The 15,892-nt window shown below is 47.7% G+C and overlaps 1 protein-coding gene across 1 annotated transcript; it reads right to left on the reverse strand.

Moving 5' to 3' along the window:
* Nucleotides 1-1,495: 1,495 nt before the first annotated feature.
* CABP5 (calcium binding protein 5) lies at nt 1,496-10,196 on the reverse strand. Its single transcript, XM_058279499.2, has 6 exons — nt 10,134-10,196; nt 9,225-9,255; nt 8,544-8,687; nt 7,502-7,611; nt 3,940-4,087; nt 1,496-1,647 (listed from the first exon to the last, which is right to left on the reverse strand). The coding sequence occupies exons 1-6, from the start codon at nt 10,194-10,196 to the stop codon at nt 1,622-1,624; spliced, it is 522 nt and encodes a 173-aa protein (XP_058135482.1). The 3' UTR covers nt 1,496-1,621.
* Nucleotides 10,197-15,892: the final 5,696 nt, after the last annotated feature.

The following is a 15,892-nucleotide window of genomic DNA, read 5'->3' on the forward strand; positions in this document are numbered from 1 at the left end:
CATCTCCCAAATCACAGAACTGACCTGCACTGTTTAATCTGTTTCTCTCTGGCCTCTTACTACCTCCCTCTCTCCAGTCCCCTGGTTTCCTCTAATAGTCCAGGTGCCTTCCTGCCTCAGGGCCTTTGCACTGGCTCTCCCCAATCTGAAATACTCTTCCCCCAGCTATGCCCCTCAAGCTCAGAGACCTCCCTGATCACTCTAGATTAAATGACAATGGACTTCCCAGCCACAGAACTCCCTACACCCTTTCCTTGCTTTCTTTTTCTCCACGGCATTCGCCACCCTCTAACACTCTACCGTATTGACTCGTTTATTTTATTCCATGTCTACACGCTCCCGTTATAACGTACCGTCTTGCAGCCTAGGGTTTTCTCTGGTTTATTTATTCCCTGCTCTAGCCCCACGCCTGGAAGAGTGCCTTGCACATGGCAAGCACTTAATACGTTTCTGCAAATAAATAAGGGAAGGAAAAAAGGAAGGAAAGAAGGGTACGACGCTTAAACGTAAAATGGTCTTAGGCTAGTGAAGAATGGCAACAGGGAGAGGCAGCAGGTAAGAGGTTAGGAAAGATAGCATTGTGCTTCCAGGTTTTAAAATTTTAATTTTATGAAATGAGGCTATTGAGCCAGTGCATCAGATGGTCATTCTACAAATCTACTTAGTGGCTTTTAAAGTAAGAAACACTCAGGAGAATGCATGAAAAGAATTCTTTATTTTGAGGACTTTTGCATTGTTGAGGTGTCCTGCTCTCAGGCGGAAATGAGGCCTATATTTCTCCATTTCTACCGCACAGGCCGGTGTTGGGCGAATGCGGGGGAGGGGGATACAGATTCCCTTTGAACTGAAGGGCAGACTGCCACGGAGGCAGGGGGCTTCCCAGCATGGCCCCGCAGTAGCCAGCCGGGCTGGGGATTTAGAGGACACTGTCCCCTCTCTCCTTGTATCATGACATTTTGTGGAGATTAATTCCCTTAGTGATCAGCTTGCTCTAAGCCTTGATAATCCAGATTTGTGTCTCATGCAAGGGGAGGGAGGCCAGAGAGAGTAAAACAGACTGTGCTTCCGGGAAATCAGGAGAGCTCGCTTTGAATGCCACTTTAATTAGTCATTTCCACCCCCAGCCTGACCAGAGACCCCATTTCTAGCCCCGTGATTGATGTGCCTCCTTCTCACCAGGAGAGAGAAGCCGAGAGAACCGGAAGCAGTTGAAGCAGGAAGGAGGGAAGGGAGCTGGTGCTGAGCCTTTGGACCGTGTGGCAGGAGAGAGACGGCTGTTTCAACCCACGAGGAAGCCCGGGCAAAGACTCATAGGGATTTGGGATTGTGTGAAAGAAAGGGACATTATTAACCTCTGGAATTCTTGGTGTGGCAACTGGACCTCAGTACAATTTGCCATTTAAAACACTTGCTTCTTAATCTAGCTCTGTAGACACCGCAGCACCACCACCGATCCAGGTAAATCTATGGATTGCGGTCTAACCGCTCTCGGTACTGCTGCACAGCCACCACACCCCCTCCCCATCTTCTCTCCTTTCTGGGGCCATGAGGATTTGGCCCTTGATCTGGGTTGGGGTCGGGTCGCACCAGGTGGAGCGTGACTGGGGTTTCCAGGACCTCCTCAACGAGACATCATCTTCACAAACTCTGCAAAGAAAAGTCCCTGGTGAGGTGTGTATTTTAAGAGCAGCTAACAATAAAAAAAAAAATTTTTTTTTAGAAGATACTGGAGATTGAACCCAGGACCTCAGACAAGGGAAGCAGGTGCTCAACCATAAGCTTCATCCACCACCACCCCCAACATTATTTTTTGAGCCCTCGCTATATGCCAGCTTGAATGTTAGGAAATTACTTAAACCCTCTAAGCCTCAGTTTCTTCATGTATAAAATGGGAATCATAGGATGGCTATTTATCTTCTGTGGTTTGTAAGATGGTTAAATGAGATAGACGGTGCCTACAAGGCATAGTAAGGGTTCAATAAATAGTAATTATTAGTGTCTTACTTCATCTTTTTGACCATCCTAGAGGGGTGAGTGCCATTTTACAGATATGGAAACTGAGGACAGCAAGGTTAGCCCACACAGACGGTGGATGGTACATCTGGAGTGAAGGCAGCCTGCACTTGACTCTGCTAGGACTGACAGCCGGTTGACTGTACTGGCCCCACCCAAGTTTTGAGGTCAGTCTGTCCTTCCCTTGTCTGTAGTCGGCCTGATGAACCACCTCCACCATCCCCATTCCAGCCTCTTCCACACGTTCATCGCTGCCCACTGCGCAGCCGAGTCTGGCCAGCTCCATCAGCCACCCAACCAGCAGCTCCTAAGTGTCTGTATTAGGCAGAGGTGGTGACAGCTCCAAGAACACACTGCACCGACCTCCAGGATTTCGTAGCTTAAGAAGCAAAACACAACTCAAAACAAGGTTTGCAGGAAGTGTGCAATTCCCTTTGGAGAGGAAGAGAAAAACTGCAAGAGTTCACACCTAGGAGAGACACGCCCAGGAAAGCTTCTTAGTGGTGGCTGCACTGGCATGAGTTCAAAGGGACGGGTAAGATTTGAATGGGCAGAGATGACAGGGAAAAGGCGTGGCAACTGGAAGGAACATGAGAGCAGAAGAGCAGATATTGAGGGACATGGGACAGATACCATGTTTGCACCAGAGTATAAAAATTCAGGGAGTGGCTGTAGACGATAAGGCTGGTTGTTTGGGGTCTTGCACGGATGGGCTAAGAATTTTGGACTTTAGCCTGCAGGCAACAGATGCTGAGATTTCTGAACCAGAGAATAAGCTTGACATACCCTACTCATGCCTCCGTCCACAATTTTCCCTACTTCCCTCCAGTCTATTTCATTTATTCAACTATTCAGTCTGCAAGTGTTGAGCTCTGCGCTAGGGACTGGAAAAACAGTGTGATGAACGGCTTTGTCCACGTCCTCAGAAGGAAACAAAGGGCAATAAACTATGATAAATTACTGTCATGCATCAGGATTAAAGCAAAGGCATGCTTGGGATTTTATGGGAGCACAGAAAAGGTAAGGGGGGTGGGAGGCACTAGGGAAGCAGATGTGGCTCAAGTACTTGGCTGCCCACCTACCACATGGGAGGTCCCAGGTTGGGTCCCCGGTGCATCCTGGAGAAGATGAGCATGCAGTGAGCTGACACAATGAGATGATGCAATGAAGAGATGCAACAAGGAAACACAGTGAAAGACACAACAAGCAAAGAGCGGAGGTGGCTCAAGCAAATAGACACCTCCCTCCCACATGGGATGGTCCCAGGTTCGGTTCTGGATGTCTCCTTAAAAAGAAAAGAAGACACAGAGAGCAGACAGCGAGCTCAAAACATGGAAGGGGAAGTAAATAAATAAAAATAAATCTTAAAAAGAAAAAAAAAAAAAGAGCCCGGTGAAAGGAGGAAGGGTCTTCCTGGCTAAGGAGCAGTTTGAGCAATGGCCGAGGGGCAAGGAAAACGGTGGCCCTTGGTGCATGACTTCTTGTTTTCTCCAAAGCCTTGGAAGAAAGAGAGGGCATCATCGCCCCCGTTTTGCAGGTGTGAGAGCTGATACTTAGCGTAAGCAGCTAAATCAAAGCCACGTGGTCGAGAAGGGACCACGAGCAATCTGAACCCTGCGACTCTGACTGCGAGCGCCAGCTTCTAACCAGGCCACTGTCCTTCGCACGGGGCATTTTGCGCCTACGATCAGGGCGCGCGGTGAGCGAGGAGCCGGGCGCGGCGGGCGCAGGTCCCGAGCGTGCGTGGCTCCGGCTGCCCGGGAGCAGCGCGCCGGGAGCGGCGGCGGCGAGCAGGAGGGAGCGGCTGCGCTCTGGGCGCACGAGCGCGGCCGGGCCCCCCTCCCCGCGTCAGGCTGGGCCGGCTGGAAGAGCGCGGCTGACCGGGGGCATCCCCGGGGGCTCGGAGCCGGCCCCCCGCGGCGTCACCTTCGAAGCTGACGGTGCCGTCTCCGTTGACATCCGCCTCGCGGACAACCTCGGCGACCTCCCGGGGCGAGACGCCTTCCCCCAGGAGCCGCTGCACGGCCTGCTGGAGCTCCCGCAGGGTGATCTCCCCGTCCCCGTTGGCGTCAAACTGCGCAGAAGCAGAGCGGGATAATATCAGCACCCGGGAGGCGACCACAGCAGTAACAGCCGGTGTTTGCTGATCACTAACTGTGAGCCGACAGCTAAGCCCAGAGCTTTGGGAACGTCGTCCGTTAGAATGTCCGCTCTGCAGGGGCCGAAATCTATATTTTTTCAATTTTATTTAAAAATTTCCAAAATTTACAAGTACCAAGCAACAACTTCCACTCCCTCCCCTGCCCCCATTCCTTGGTACCTCTAATCTACTTTCCATCTCTAAGAATTTGCTATTTCTAGATATTTCATGTAAGTAAATCATAGAAAATTTGTCCTTCTATGGGCAAGTATTTTTTTGTTTTTTTATAACTGTAATTTTTTATTATATATGTATTTAAAAGATACATAGATCACACAAAATGTTACATTAAAAATATGACTTTCCCATATACCCCATTCCCCCTCCCCAACTACTCCCACATCAACAACCTCTTTCATCAGTGTGGCACATTCATTGCATTTGGTGAATACATTTTGGAGCACTGCTGCACCACATGGATTATAGTTTACATTGCAGTTTACAGTATCTCCCGGTCCATTCAGTGGGTTATGGCAGGATATATAATGTCCTGCATCTGTCCCTGCAGTATCATTCAGGACAAATCCAAGTCCCGAAAATGCCCCCATATCACACTTCTTCCCTCTCCCTGCCCTCAGCAACTCCCGGGGTCACTGTCTCCACATCAATGATACAGTTTCTTCCATTGCTAGAGTCACAATAATTATATAGTAGAATACCAGTAAGTTCACTCTAATCCGTACTTTATTCCTCCTTCCTGAGGACTGCCAGCTGGGCCCTGAGCCTTAGTAGAATTGCAACACCTACTCTCCGGCTCGTTGGACTTACCTAGGTCAGCTAACAGGGAGGTGAGGATGGTCAACCACCACACCAGGGAACCAAGAGAGTCTACAACAGCAAGCAGGAGAATCCCACCCATCAGGCATGTGGGATCTAAGCCCCCTCTCAATTTAGAGGTGGAGTGGACATCACCATCCCAGGCAAGTGATTTTTCATCATCTGGTTCACTGCTCCATGCTCGGTCTGAGAACATTGCCTGCCACGTGGCAGGTATTGATCATGCACTCCCTTAACCAATCCTTCAGTAAGTCTTGTACATTCTTTCTCCAAAACATATCGGGGAGCCATCTGCCCTCTCCATCTCCACCAACGCTCACGCGGCTCCAGCCACAGTCCTCCCTTGCCTGGATCTTTGCGGCAGCCTCTAGTTGGTCTTCTGGCTTCCACTGAGGTCCTACTATGGTCTACTGTCCACAGCCAGGACTTTACATTCACATTCATTTAAAACATAAATCAGATCTTGTCACTCCTCCGCTCCAAACTCTCCTTCTTAGAATAAAATATTTACCCCTCCCCATGTCATGCAAACCCCTGCATGATGTACCCCTGCCTTCAGCAACTGAGACCTTATTTATTTCCTGCCTCTCTCCCTCCAGCTCCTGCCACTCCAACCACTCCACACTTCTTGCTTATCCTCAAGTACGCCCGCCTCCTCCTTGCCTTACAAGGTTTGCTGCTTCTGGTACCTGGAAAATGACTTCCCTCAGGCAGCACTGCCCAATAGAAAGATGATGTGAGCCCAGTGGGACCTGGCAATTCCTCCTAGGGATATACCCAAAATAATGGAAAACAGGGACTCGAACAGATACTTGTACACCAACGTTCATGGTGGCATTTTTATTCACAATAGTCAAACGATCGAAACAACTCAAATGTCCATCAACAGAAGAATGGGTGAGCAGAAGGAGGTACAACCATGCAACGGAATATAATTCATCCACAGAAAGGAATGAAGTTTTGATGCCTGGTACAACATGGATGAATTTTGAAGGCATCATGCTGAGTAAAATAAATCAGACATAAGAGGACAGATATATGATTCCACTTATGTGAAATACCTAAAATATCTAGAATAAGCAAATTCATGGAGAGAGAAAGAGTATTAGCTATTACCAGGGGTTAGAAGAAGGAGGGAATGGAGAGTTATTGATTAATGGGTGAAGTTCCTATTTGGGGCAATGAAAAATTTTGGCAATGGATAGTGGGGATAGCCACACAACATTATAAATATAATCAGTGTTACTGAATTATACAGTTAAAATGGCAATTTTTATGTTATATACATATATATGTTGCCAAAATAACTTTTTTTAAAAAGCAAGAGGTGCTATAGGCCCAAACTAAAACCTCAATGCTTTTAACTGAAAAAAAGAAAAAAGTTAAAAGGAACAGGTGAAATTAATTTTACTAGCCTATTTTATTTAACCTAATACATGCAAAATATTATAATTTCAGTATATAATCAATGCAAACATTATCAATGAGCTATCTTACATTCTTTTTATATGATAACTATACTAAGTCTTATGAAATGCAGTACTTTCCACTTCTCATTTCAGATGCTAAATGATTATCAAAAATACTTGATCTATACCTAGATGTCATAAAACTTACAGTTGAAAAAGTAGATTCACGTACTCAAATTGCTTCACACAAAGGTTTGCCATAACTGAATCAAATATTTGTGTTTTTTTAAAATTTAAAGCTAAATTAATTGAAATTTAATAAAACTTAATGCGCTAGTGGTATTTCAAGAGCTCAGTAGCCACAGGTGGCTCTAGCTGCTATCATATCGGACAGGATGCTTCCATCGTTGCAGTGAGTGCTATTGGACAGTGCAATTCCAGGTCTCTACAGGAAGCTGGGAGAGAAAAGCACACGGCCAGTAGGAGGCGATGTCCTGGGAGTTGAACCGACGTGTGCCTGGCTCCAAAGTCTTTGCTTCAAAACACTATACTATTCTTTCTTTTTTCCTCCATCATCTCCTTCCCCCTCTTATACAAATGGCATCCAGTTGTGGCACTGAAACCTCTCTGAATAAGAAGAGGATTTTATCGGGTGATCATAGAGTACTTCAACAAGTCCCTTACTTTCCCTGGTGCTCACTTCCTAGCATCAATGCAAATGGTTTAAACCAGATACTCTCTTGAGGTCCTTTCTGGGCTCTAAAATTCTTGGGTTCCTTCTTCCTATCACATGCACTATAATTAGAGTTCCTAACATTTGTCTTGGCAATTGTAAGAACTTGGATAAGGTTTGTAATTTCCATGAGTCTCAGTTTCCTCATCTGTATAATTGGTATAAATAACTGCTTACTCCTAATGCTATCTGTGAGGTTTAAATTAAATAAAATAGGTAAGGAACTGGTTCACTGTGTTTGAAATATGTTACTTTCCTTCCCTATCGATCCCACCATAGTTTTTGGTGGATCCTGTCCATGATAGTGACTAATCTTGGATTTCCAGGATTTCTCTTAGCCACACCAGCACCGTGAAACTCCTAACTCACCTCCTTGAAGGCATCTCGCATCTCCTGGACCCCAATCATTCCAGCCGTTTCTGCAAGCAATTTGGGGGTCATCAGCTCTACAAAATCGTCAAAGTCTACACGGCCACCCACTGAGGAAAGAAGAGGCAGGATAAGTGGGGCTCCCTCTGCCCCAGCCTTCTGTCATCTCCCATTGCCCTTCAAGTCCATTCAAAAAGTTGACCTGTTCCCACCTCTCTGCCTCCTGAGAGCATTCTTTGATCTTCTTCCTCTATTCACCAATTCAAACCCATATCCCTCTAAACAGGAGTGGACAACATGCAGTATGGTGGCAGAAAGCAAATGTCATTGTGATCTTGTGGAAATCTCTTAACTGGTTAAGGTTTCTGTCCCCTCATCTGTAGTTCTATAGAAGGAGGCTATAAATTAAACGAACACCAGTTTCTTCCAGATATGAATACTACCATGTCTTTGAGTTAAACAAGGTTTAATTCTAGCAAAACTGATAGCAATTTTATCCTAGCTTTGATCTCAAACTCTGCTCCAGTCTCCATCTAAACATCCGTGTGTTTTTTTCAGTATTATTCCCCAACAAAAGCTCCAACTCCAAGTTTGTTTCCAATACCAAATGCAACTTCAATCTTGCATTTTACTGATGAATCTTAGTATTAATAATAACTTATATCTAATAAGCATTACTGGAGGCTAAGACTTTGCCTGCATCAGCACATTTATCCCCTCCTTCCTGAAACCATAAGAGGTAAGGAGCCAAAACACCTTTACACTATAGCTGAAGAAACAGACTCAAGAGCGGGAGTCAACTCCACATTTCAAAATGACCACCATTAGTAAATAATATCAATACGGGACTTGAATTGGAATCTGTCTCTAAAAGTCATTCTTTTGACCACTCGATATGCTGCCTCCCTAAGTATAGTTCAAACTATTTCTTCCTTATCCAGACTTTCAGCCCTTTCCCCCCTCTCCTTTAACCACAGGTCTACTCTCAATCTTCATAGCCTCCCCAATTCCCCCAGCCATTCTTCCCACACCCTGGCCTCACAGTTCATGCGGATTTGCTGGCCCAATTCAGTCAGTTCCATCTCCGTGGGCATATAACCCATTGTCCTCATAAGATTCCCCAAGTCTTTACAAGAGATGAACCCATCTCGGTCCTTATCAAATTCAAGAAATGCTTCCCGGAGCTCTAAAAGTTAAGAGAGAAGAACTTTCAGGAACTTGGGACAATCAGTGGGAAAGAGTAGCATGCCTCAAAACAGAGAATGGGGAAGGATAGCACCCCTTGAAACTATCAATGAGGCACTAACTAGAGACTCCTCAAAAGATAATACTTTTTTAAAAAGCAAAAATTTCAAAAGGGATTGATGTATGAATGTGTTAACAAGAGGAATGCTTCCTGAGACCACTGAAGGTAGTGCTGAAGTGCTTCAAATTCTTGGGTGAAGTTATGGAGAACTTCCAAACTACCAAGAGAAAATGCAATCATTTTCGATTCAACATAACACACATGCATCTCTCCCGGGTCTCTGAGAACTTAGGCATGGGGGTGTCTCACACTTCTTTGGGAGGTACTTAAACAGCCATTTGAAAGAGTTCCTTAAAGTCACAGTTGAATGGGAGGAGAGAAGCACATCAACTTTTCACATGAATAAATGCACTGAAATGCACAAATGGACAGATGACCCGGTAAGTGGGTGGATGGCAGTGGGGGAGAGGGTCTTACCTTCAATCTCATCTTGTCCCAGTGGTCTTTCCTGGAAGGAAACGCAGTGGAGAGGGACTTTGAAGAAAGGGTCAGGAACCCAACACCCACCTTCTCCAAACATGAATCCTTTCTTCCAAGGGTTAGAATCCCTTTGCATGCGACCAACATTCAATGGCATTCAAGATGGTCATTAATTCTCAGCTTCTGAGAATTTCTGATCACTGCTGCCCCCCATCCTTCCTAGACATGCCTGAAAGGCCGGGCTTGCATAGATGGCTTGCCAGCTGGGAAATTTTACCAACCTCTGTGCTGTTTCACCCCTTCTCCCCCAGCCATTCTTTTCTTATTATCCCCCCCCCTCACAAGCCTCCTCCTCTTTTTTTCAGTGATTTTAAAACGAATCAATCAGAAGCATGCCCATTAGAATCCAACAGACCTGACCTCACTTACTAGTTGTGTAACCTTAACTTTATGACTCACAGCCTCAGTTTCCTCACCTGTAAAATGGGAACAAAAGTATCCCTGACCTCATGAGTTGTTCTGGGGGTTAAATTACATCAGGATGGCAAAGCCCTCTGTGCAGTCTGGCTACATTGCAATGCCTTAATAATTGGCAGCTATTGTTATAAGTCAGGATGTGTGTCCATGGAAAAGAATGGTGGTCATTGGCAACAATGACATTATCCCAGCCCCCCTTTTATTTTTGTTTTTCTTCCTCTTCCTCTCCTCCTTCTGTCCCCTGACTTCTTATTTCACCCTCGCCCACATGTCCCCATCAAGCTCCCTGGGATTCTACCTGCTCAGTTAACAGTCTCTCCACCCGTTTCCTTAATTCCATTGCACCCATCACGTCTCCTTCTGCCCTTCACCTTCTTTTTCCCTTGTCTCAGCTGCCCTTCCCCCTTCCCCATTGTCCCCCCACCTCACCCGCTGTTTCTCAGCGATGCCTTTTCTCAGGAAGATGCAGGCAGGGCCCATGGGAAACTGCATGGCGGAGCTCACCAGGCACCAATCTCCAGACAGTGCCCACTCCTCTCTTCCCACTTGGTATCCCAGCCTCCTGACCTTCTCTATCACTCCTCTTGCCAGCTCTTCCTGCCTCTGTTGGCCTGGCCTCAGTCCCTGGATCTTAGAGCCGTGACAGCTGTTCGGGCTGGGGAGGGGTCAGAGCTGGTCCTGCCTCCCCATCTGGCTTGAGTGAGATGGGAGGGGAGAGCCAGTGTCAGGCTCTGACCTCTTATCACCAGTATGGATTGGAAAGATAGTCTCAAAAATTGGGACTAGAGGAGAAGCATCCTCTTGCTCGATTTTCTGACAAGCATTCTGAGTGCTCGCTCTCAGCCAGGCCCCTGCAGGGGCTTTGGACGCTTGAAGATGGAGAGGACATGGCCCCTGTCTTCCAAGAGCTTTCAGGATGAGTGAGGGGCGTGCGCAGATGAGCAGGACACAGGCACGGTGTGAACACCTGGCTTCTGGCAGCAGGCATGCGGCGGCGCTGAGCGTGGTGTTGGCTCTGCTCGCCCTTCCCCACCGTTCTTGGTCATTCAGGAGGGGCAGGGCAGGGTGGGCTTCCATGCCGATGGGGGACGAGTGGGCAGGGGCTGAGAAATCAGGGTGACCCAGAATGGGGTGACAGAGCCCCCGAGGGCGAGGACAGTCTCCTCACGGGGGCTGGAGGTCTAGTGTACGGACCCAGCGTTCAAACGGGGTCGTGGGGTGAGTGGGGAGTCCCTGCAGAGGGGCAGCATGGCCGGGAGTGTCGCAGGGGTGAGGGTGACCCCCCCCTGGAAGGGTGGCCTGGTGCGAATGTCAGAGCCTGAGCCTGAGGGTGGAGGCGTCTCGGCGTGTGGCCCAGGGTGGGGGTTGAACTCCGAGTGGGAGGAAGGCATCCGCAGTGGGGGAGTGCTGGCATGGGGTGCCAGGGCCCAAGCAGGGAGGGAAGGGTGTGCATTCGTGGAGGCAGCCTGGTGCTGGGGTGAAAAGAGCTCTCACGCCTTGGCGGGAGAGCAGCACGGAGGGAGTGTGGTTAGACACGGGGGTCACACGAAGGATGATGGGGAGCCAAGTTCTCACTGCTGGAAGGGGAGTGACTCATACAGAATGAGGCTTGTGGTGTTGAACGGAAACTGGAGGCAAGGAATGTACTCAAGGATTTCAATAGATGGTAGATAGATGACACAGATAGATATAGATAGCTGTAACTATAGCTGTAGACATAGATGAGATATAGATATAGACAGTCAATAGAGATATAGATGACATAGATCGATAAATAGGTAGATGATAGAAAGACAGACAGATATGAGAGAGGAGAGAGGAGAGATGGTAGATAAGCACTTGAATGACACAGGGATGCAGCAGATCTTAGATAAGTCTGGGGGAAGACTTTGTTTTCCAATCCCTCTTTGGAACATCCCATGCCTGACTTCCTCTTGCCCTCTGTGCTGCCTCACTTAGAAAGCTCTCTCTTCTTCCACCATAACCAAATTTCTTGGTTATTTTCTATGAATTTCATCCAGCATATCAAATCTGACTGATTGGTATTGTCCGACCGGCCCTGCACAAAAAAAGAATTCTGACGACATTACTCGACCGAAGAAGAAAGCGTGAGGTTCAAGTAGTAACACATCTTGCATGCATGAGGAGTGAGAGGTGGCGTACACACCAGGAACCCTCCATTTTTACAGTACAGTATAATGTGCTAATTACTAAAATAAAGCAAACCATTGTTGGACAAATTACTACTCCAATCGGAAAAATAGGACAAGTTCAAAATAATACGATGATCAAAATAGGGTGTTTACCGATGCAGAATTAAAGAAAGCTCAAAGAAGGGAAACATCCATAAAGAAATTATTTGAAGGGTGCAAGAATATTGAAGCTGGAGAAGAAGGGCTGTTGGAGGATTAAACAAGGACTTGAGCAAGTGCTATATGTCAAGAAATTTAAGGGGGATGGGAGGTATATGGGAACTTCTTATATTTTTTGAATGTAATTTTTTTGTGATCTATGTATCTTCAAAAAAATACAATAAAAAATTGATGGGGGTGGGGGTGGAAAGTGGGGTATATGGGAGCCTCTTATGTTTTTAAATGTGATGTTTTGCGTAATCTATTAACTTTAAAAAAAGATAATTTTTTAAAAATTAAAAAAAAAAGAGCTTTGAAAAGCGCTCACTCGTTGTGCAAATTATAAGAAATGAGGAGAACGTGCGTGTAGAGTGTCCCATAAATTAACAGTTGGGTTGGAAGCTTGTGAAGGTACTTTGGGTGACGAGACGCCATGATTCCATTTGAGGAGAGGTTTATAAAGGACGTCCTACGTGAGCAGAGCCATGGCTTCCTGCGGATGGGGTGGGGGGGACGTTGTGATGGATGTGTCTGTTATCTGTGTTGAAGGTGGTGAAATGTGTGCAGCTTCAGGGTCTCACAGGACACAGTCCACCCCCTTCAGCTTCTAAGACTCCTCCCGAATGGTGCTGTCAAAGGCACACTCCACGTGGCCTCTGGTAACTGGCCCAGTTACGGGGGCCAAGGCAAACTTGATGCTGTGGAATGCTTAGTTGAAGGGCGCAGAGACCACGAGGGCCAGGGGGACAGCCAGGCCCTGGAGACCAGCAGCCCAAGCTGCTCTGGAAGCTGGAGTTTGTCTTCCTAAAGGACTCTGTGGAGAGCACAGGTGGTGAGGTCACTTGAGCATGACCACTTAGGAAGGAAAGCAGTTAGAGGTCACCATTGCTCTTTCAGGCAATCTTGCATGTTGGACATGAGCAGAAGACTTGGAAAGCTCTATAGCTCATGCGTGACTTAAGGGGAGTCATTGATTCATTCAAAATACCTGGATTTAATCCCTGCTCCACACCTACTGTGGAGCTACTGTGGTGTACATTTACTATATAAATGCTCACTGAGCACTGTGTGTAGGAACTGGGCTAGGTGCTAAATCTTCAGCCTACATCAAATACCACCATAACTTCTCATGGCTATTTCTTCTCAGCATCTGGTCTCAGGTCAAAGGTATCATCCTCAAGCTCTCTTCCCAGACCACCACTCCCTTTCCTTTGGAGCTCTTCATTCTACTATAGCACATAAACCATGTTTTATTATCTTTATGCCATTTGTCACTCTCCCAAACTATCTCATTTACTCATTTGTTTACCTGTTTATGTCATGAGTCCACCGTGAATGTCTATGGCTGCTGTCATGCTGCAATAGCAGAAATGAGTAGAAATCGTATGGTCCACAAAGCCTAACATATATACTCCTCATCCTTTTACAGAAATAATTGGCTGCCCACATAATGCCTTCGACCATCAGATTGTGAAACATTAGGGGGGAAAGGGAGTTCCTGAGGGTCCAGTCCAGTTGTTTCATGGAGTCGCTACGTACCAGTGGGACTTTAGAGACTTCCCGGGATTGCTCAGCTTCCTCAGTTCTACTTCAGGGCTTTTTTGGGAGACAACAGAGAATGGGTGTTTAAACAGCAGGCGCTGGAGCCAGGCTGCGGGGCTGGAAGCCTCCGTCACATTTCCTCTCTGTGGGATGTGAGCGTGCTGAGCAGCCCTGTCTGTGCTTCGGCGCCTTCGCTGTGTGGTGGGGGTCATAAAAGTACCTACGACAAGAGTTCTTGAAGGTTTAAACGAGCTCCTGTATCTATACGTTTGTTTATTACCTAAGCCCCCATCTGACTGAAGCTCCACAAGAGGGGGTTTGTCTTCTTTTCCATTCTGGCCTACATAACGCAGAACTGCCAACCAATAAGTATTTGCCAAACGAAGGGAGGAAGACAGACGCACCGGCCCGTGATGGGAATCCCACCCCCGGAGGTGTGATGGACAAGTCAACAGGCTTTTAGGGTGTGGAGGGGGAAGCGCTACGATGAGGGCCGGAAGGACCACCCGGCACCTGAGGCTTGTACCTGGATGGTGGACGTGGGATGCCCAGGTGAGAGGGGTCAGCTACTCTGGCAGGTAAGAGTGTCCCCCAGAGAAAGGCAGAGACAGCCAGGCTGGGGGAGAGCACGGCACCCTCCAGAGGACAAAGGGTGGGCAGGCTGACTACCGGCCCTTGGGGAGTGGACCAAGGCCTCCCCCGGGCAGAGCTCAGCCCCCGTCCAGCCCAGCTGGTCGCTCCTCACCCTGCTCGCCCCCGGACCTACCTCTGCACATGACTGTGTTGAACGGGGCAACGCGCATACTGGCCCGATTTCCCCTTTAAAGGTGGGGCTGTCAGCAGGGGGCTCAGGACCACTCCCCCAGCTCAGCCTCTTTCACAGGTGGAGGCAGAAGCCCGTGGTAGCTCTGATGGTCTAAGGAGGAGGCAACGGGGACCTGTCTCAACGGCTGTCCAGAAGGCCCCCAGGACCTGGAGGACTGACCCAGTGTGGGTGGGGGGGCACCCACCAGAAGTTCAGCTAAGAGCCCACTGGACAGCAGGGTAGGCATGGGGCTTGGAGATGGGTGACGTCTTCTGTAGAGGAAAGAGCCCTTCCCCCATCATCTACCATCCGCTCCCCCCCCCTCCTAAAATGACACACAATGCCCAAAGAGCAGCCTTAGCACATGGGGGCTGTGGGAATCAGAGGGCCAGGAAAAGGGTGCCCAGAGGAGGGTTTGAATCCCAGCTCTGCCGCAAACAGCCGTGGGGCACCACCCCCACGCCACACCTATGAGATGAGGCTCCATAATATCGATCTCTTGGAGGCGTTTGGAGGATATATTAGATGGTCTAAACCAGTGCTTTCCAACAGAAACATAAAGTCAGCCATTTATAGACTTTAAAGTCGTTTAGGTGCTGCATTTTAAAAAGATAAAAAGAAACGGCGAAATGAATTTTTTTTTAGGAGACACCAGGGATGGAACCTGGGATCTCATACGTGAGAAGCAGGTGCTCAACCACTGAGCTACACCCGCTTCCCTGAAATAAATTTATTTATTTTTTTAAATGTTACATTAAAAAAATATGAGGTCTCCGTATAGCCCCCACCCCCCTCACCCCATTCTTCCCACATCAACAACCTCTTTCATCAATGTGGGACATTTATTGCATTTGGTGAATAAATTTTGGAGCACTACTGCACCACATGGATAGTGGTTTACATTGAAGTTTACACTCTCACCCAGTCCACCCAGTGGGTCATGGCAGGACCTACGATGTCCAGCAACTGTCTCTGCAGCACCACCCAGGCCAACTCCAAGTCCTGAAAATGCACCCACGTCCTATCTCTTCTTCCCTCTCCCTACCCTCAGCAGCTACTGTGGCCACTTTCTCCACATCAATGCTACATTTTCTTCCATTACGAATCACCATAGTTCCAGAATAGACTATCAGTAAGTCCACTCTAATCTATACTCTATTCCTCCAGCCTGTGGACCTTGGGATGGTGATGTCCACTCCACCTCTATATAGAGAGGGGGCTTAGATTCCACGTGGATGCTGGATGCAATTCTCCTGCTTGCAGTTGTAGTCACTCCTGGCTCCCTGATGTGGTGGTTGACCTTCTTCACCTCCCTGTTAGTTGGCTGGGGTAAGTCCAATAAACCAGAGGGTGGGAGTTGCAGGTCTGTTGAGGCTCAGGGCCTGGCTATCACATGGTCAGTCCAGAGATTCAGGTCCCCTGAGCATACACCAAAACCCCAGTGCCAACCACAGGTCTGGCAAAAGTGACAGAGGCTTGTGAACAAAGAT

The sequence above is a fragment of the Dasypus novemcinctus genome, chromosome 18, assembly GCF_030445035.2.
Source record: "Dasypus novemcinctus isolate mDasNov1 chromosome 18, mDasNov1.1.hap2, whole genome shotgun sequence".
Lineage (NCBI taxonomy): Eukaryota > Metazoa > Chordata > Mammalia > Cingulata > Dasypodidae > Dasypus > Dasypus novemcinctus.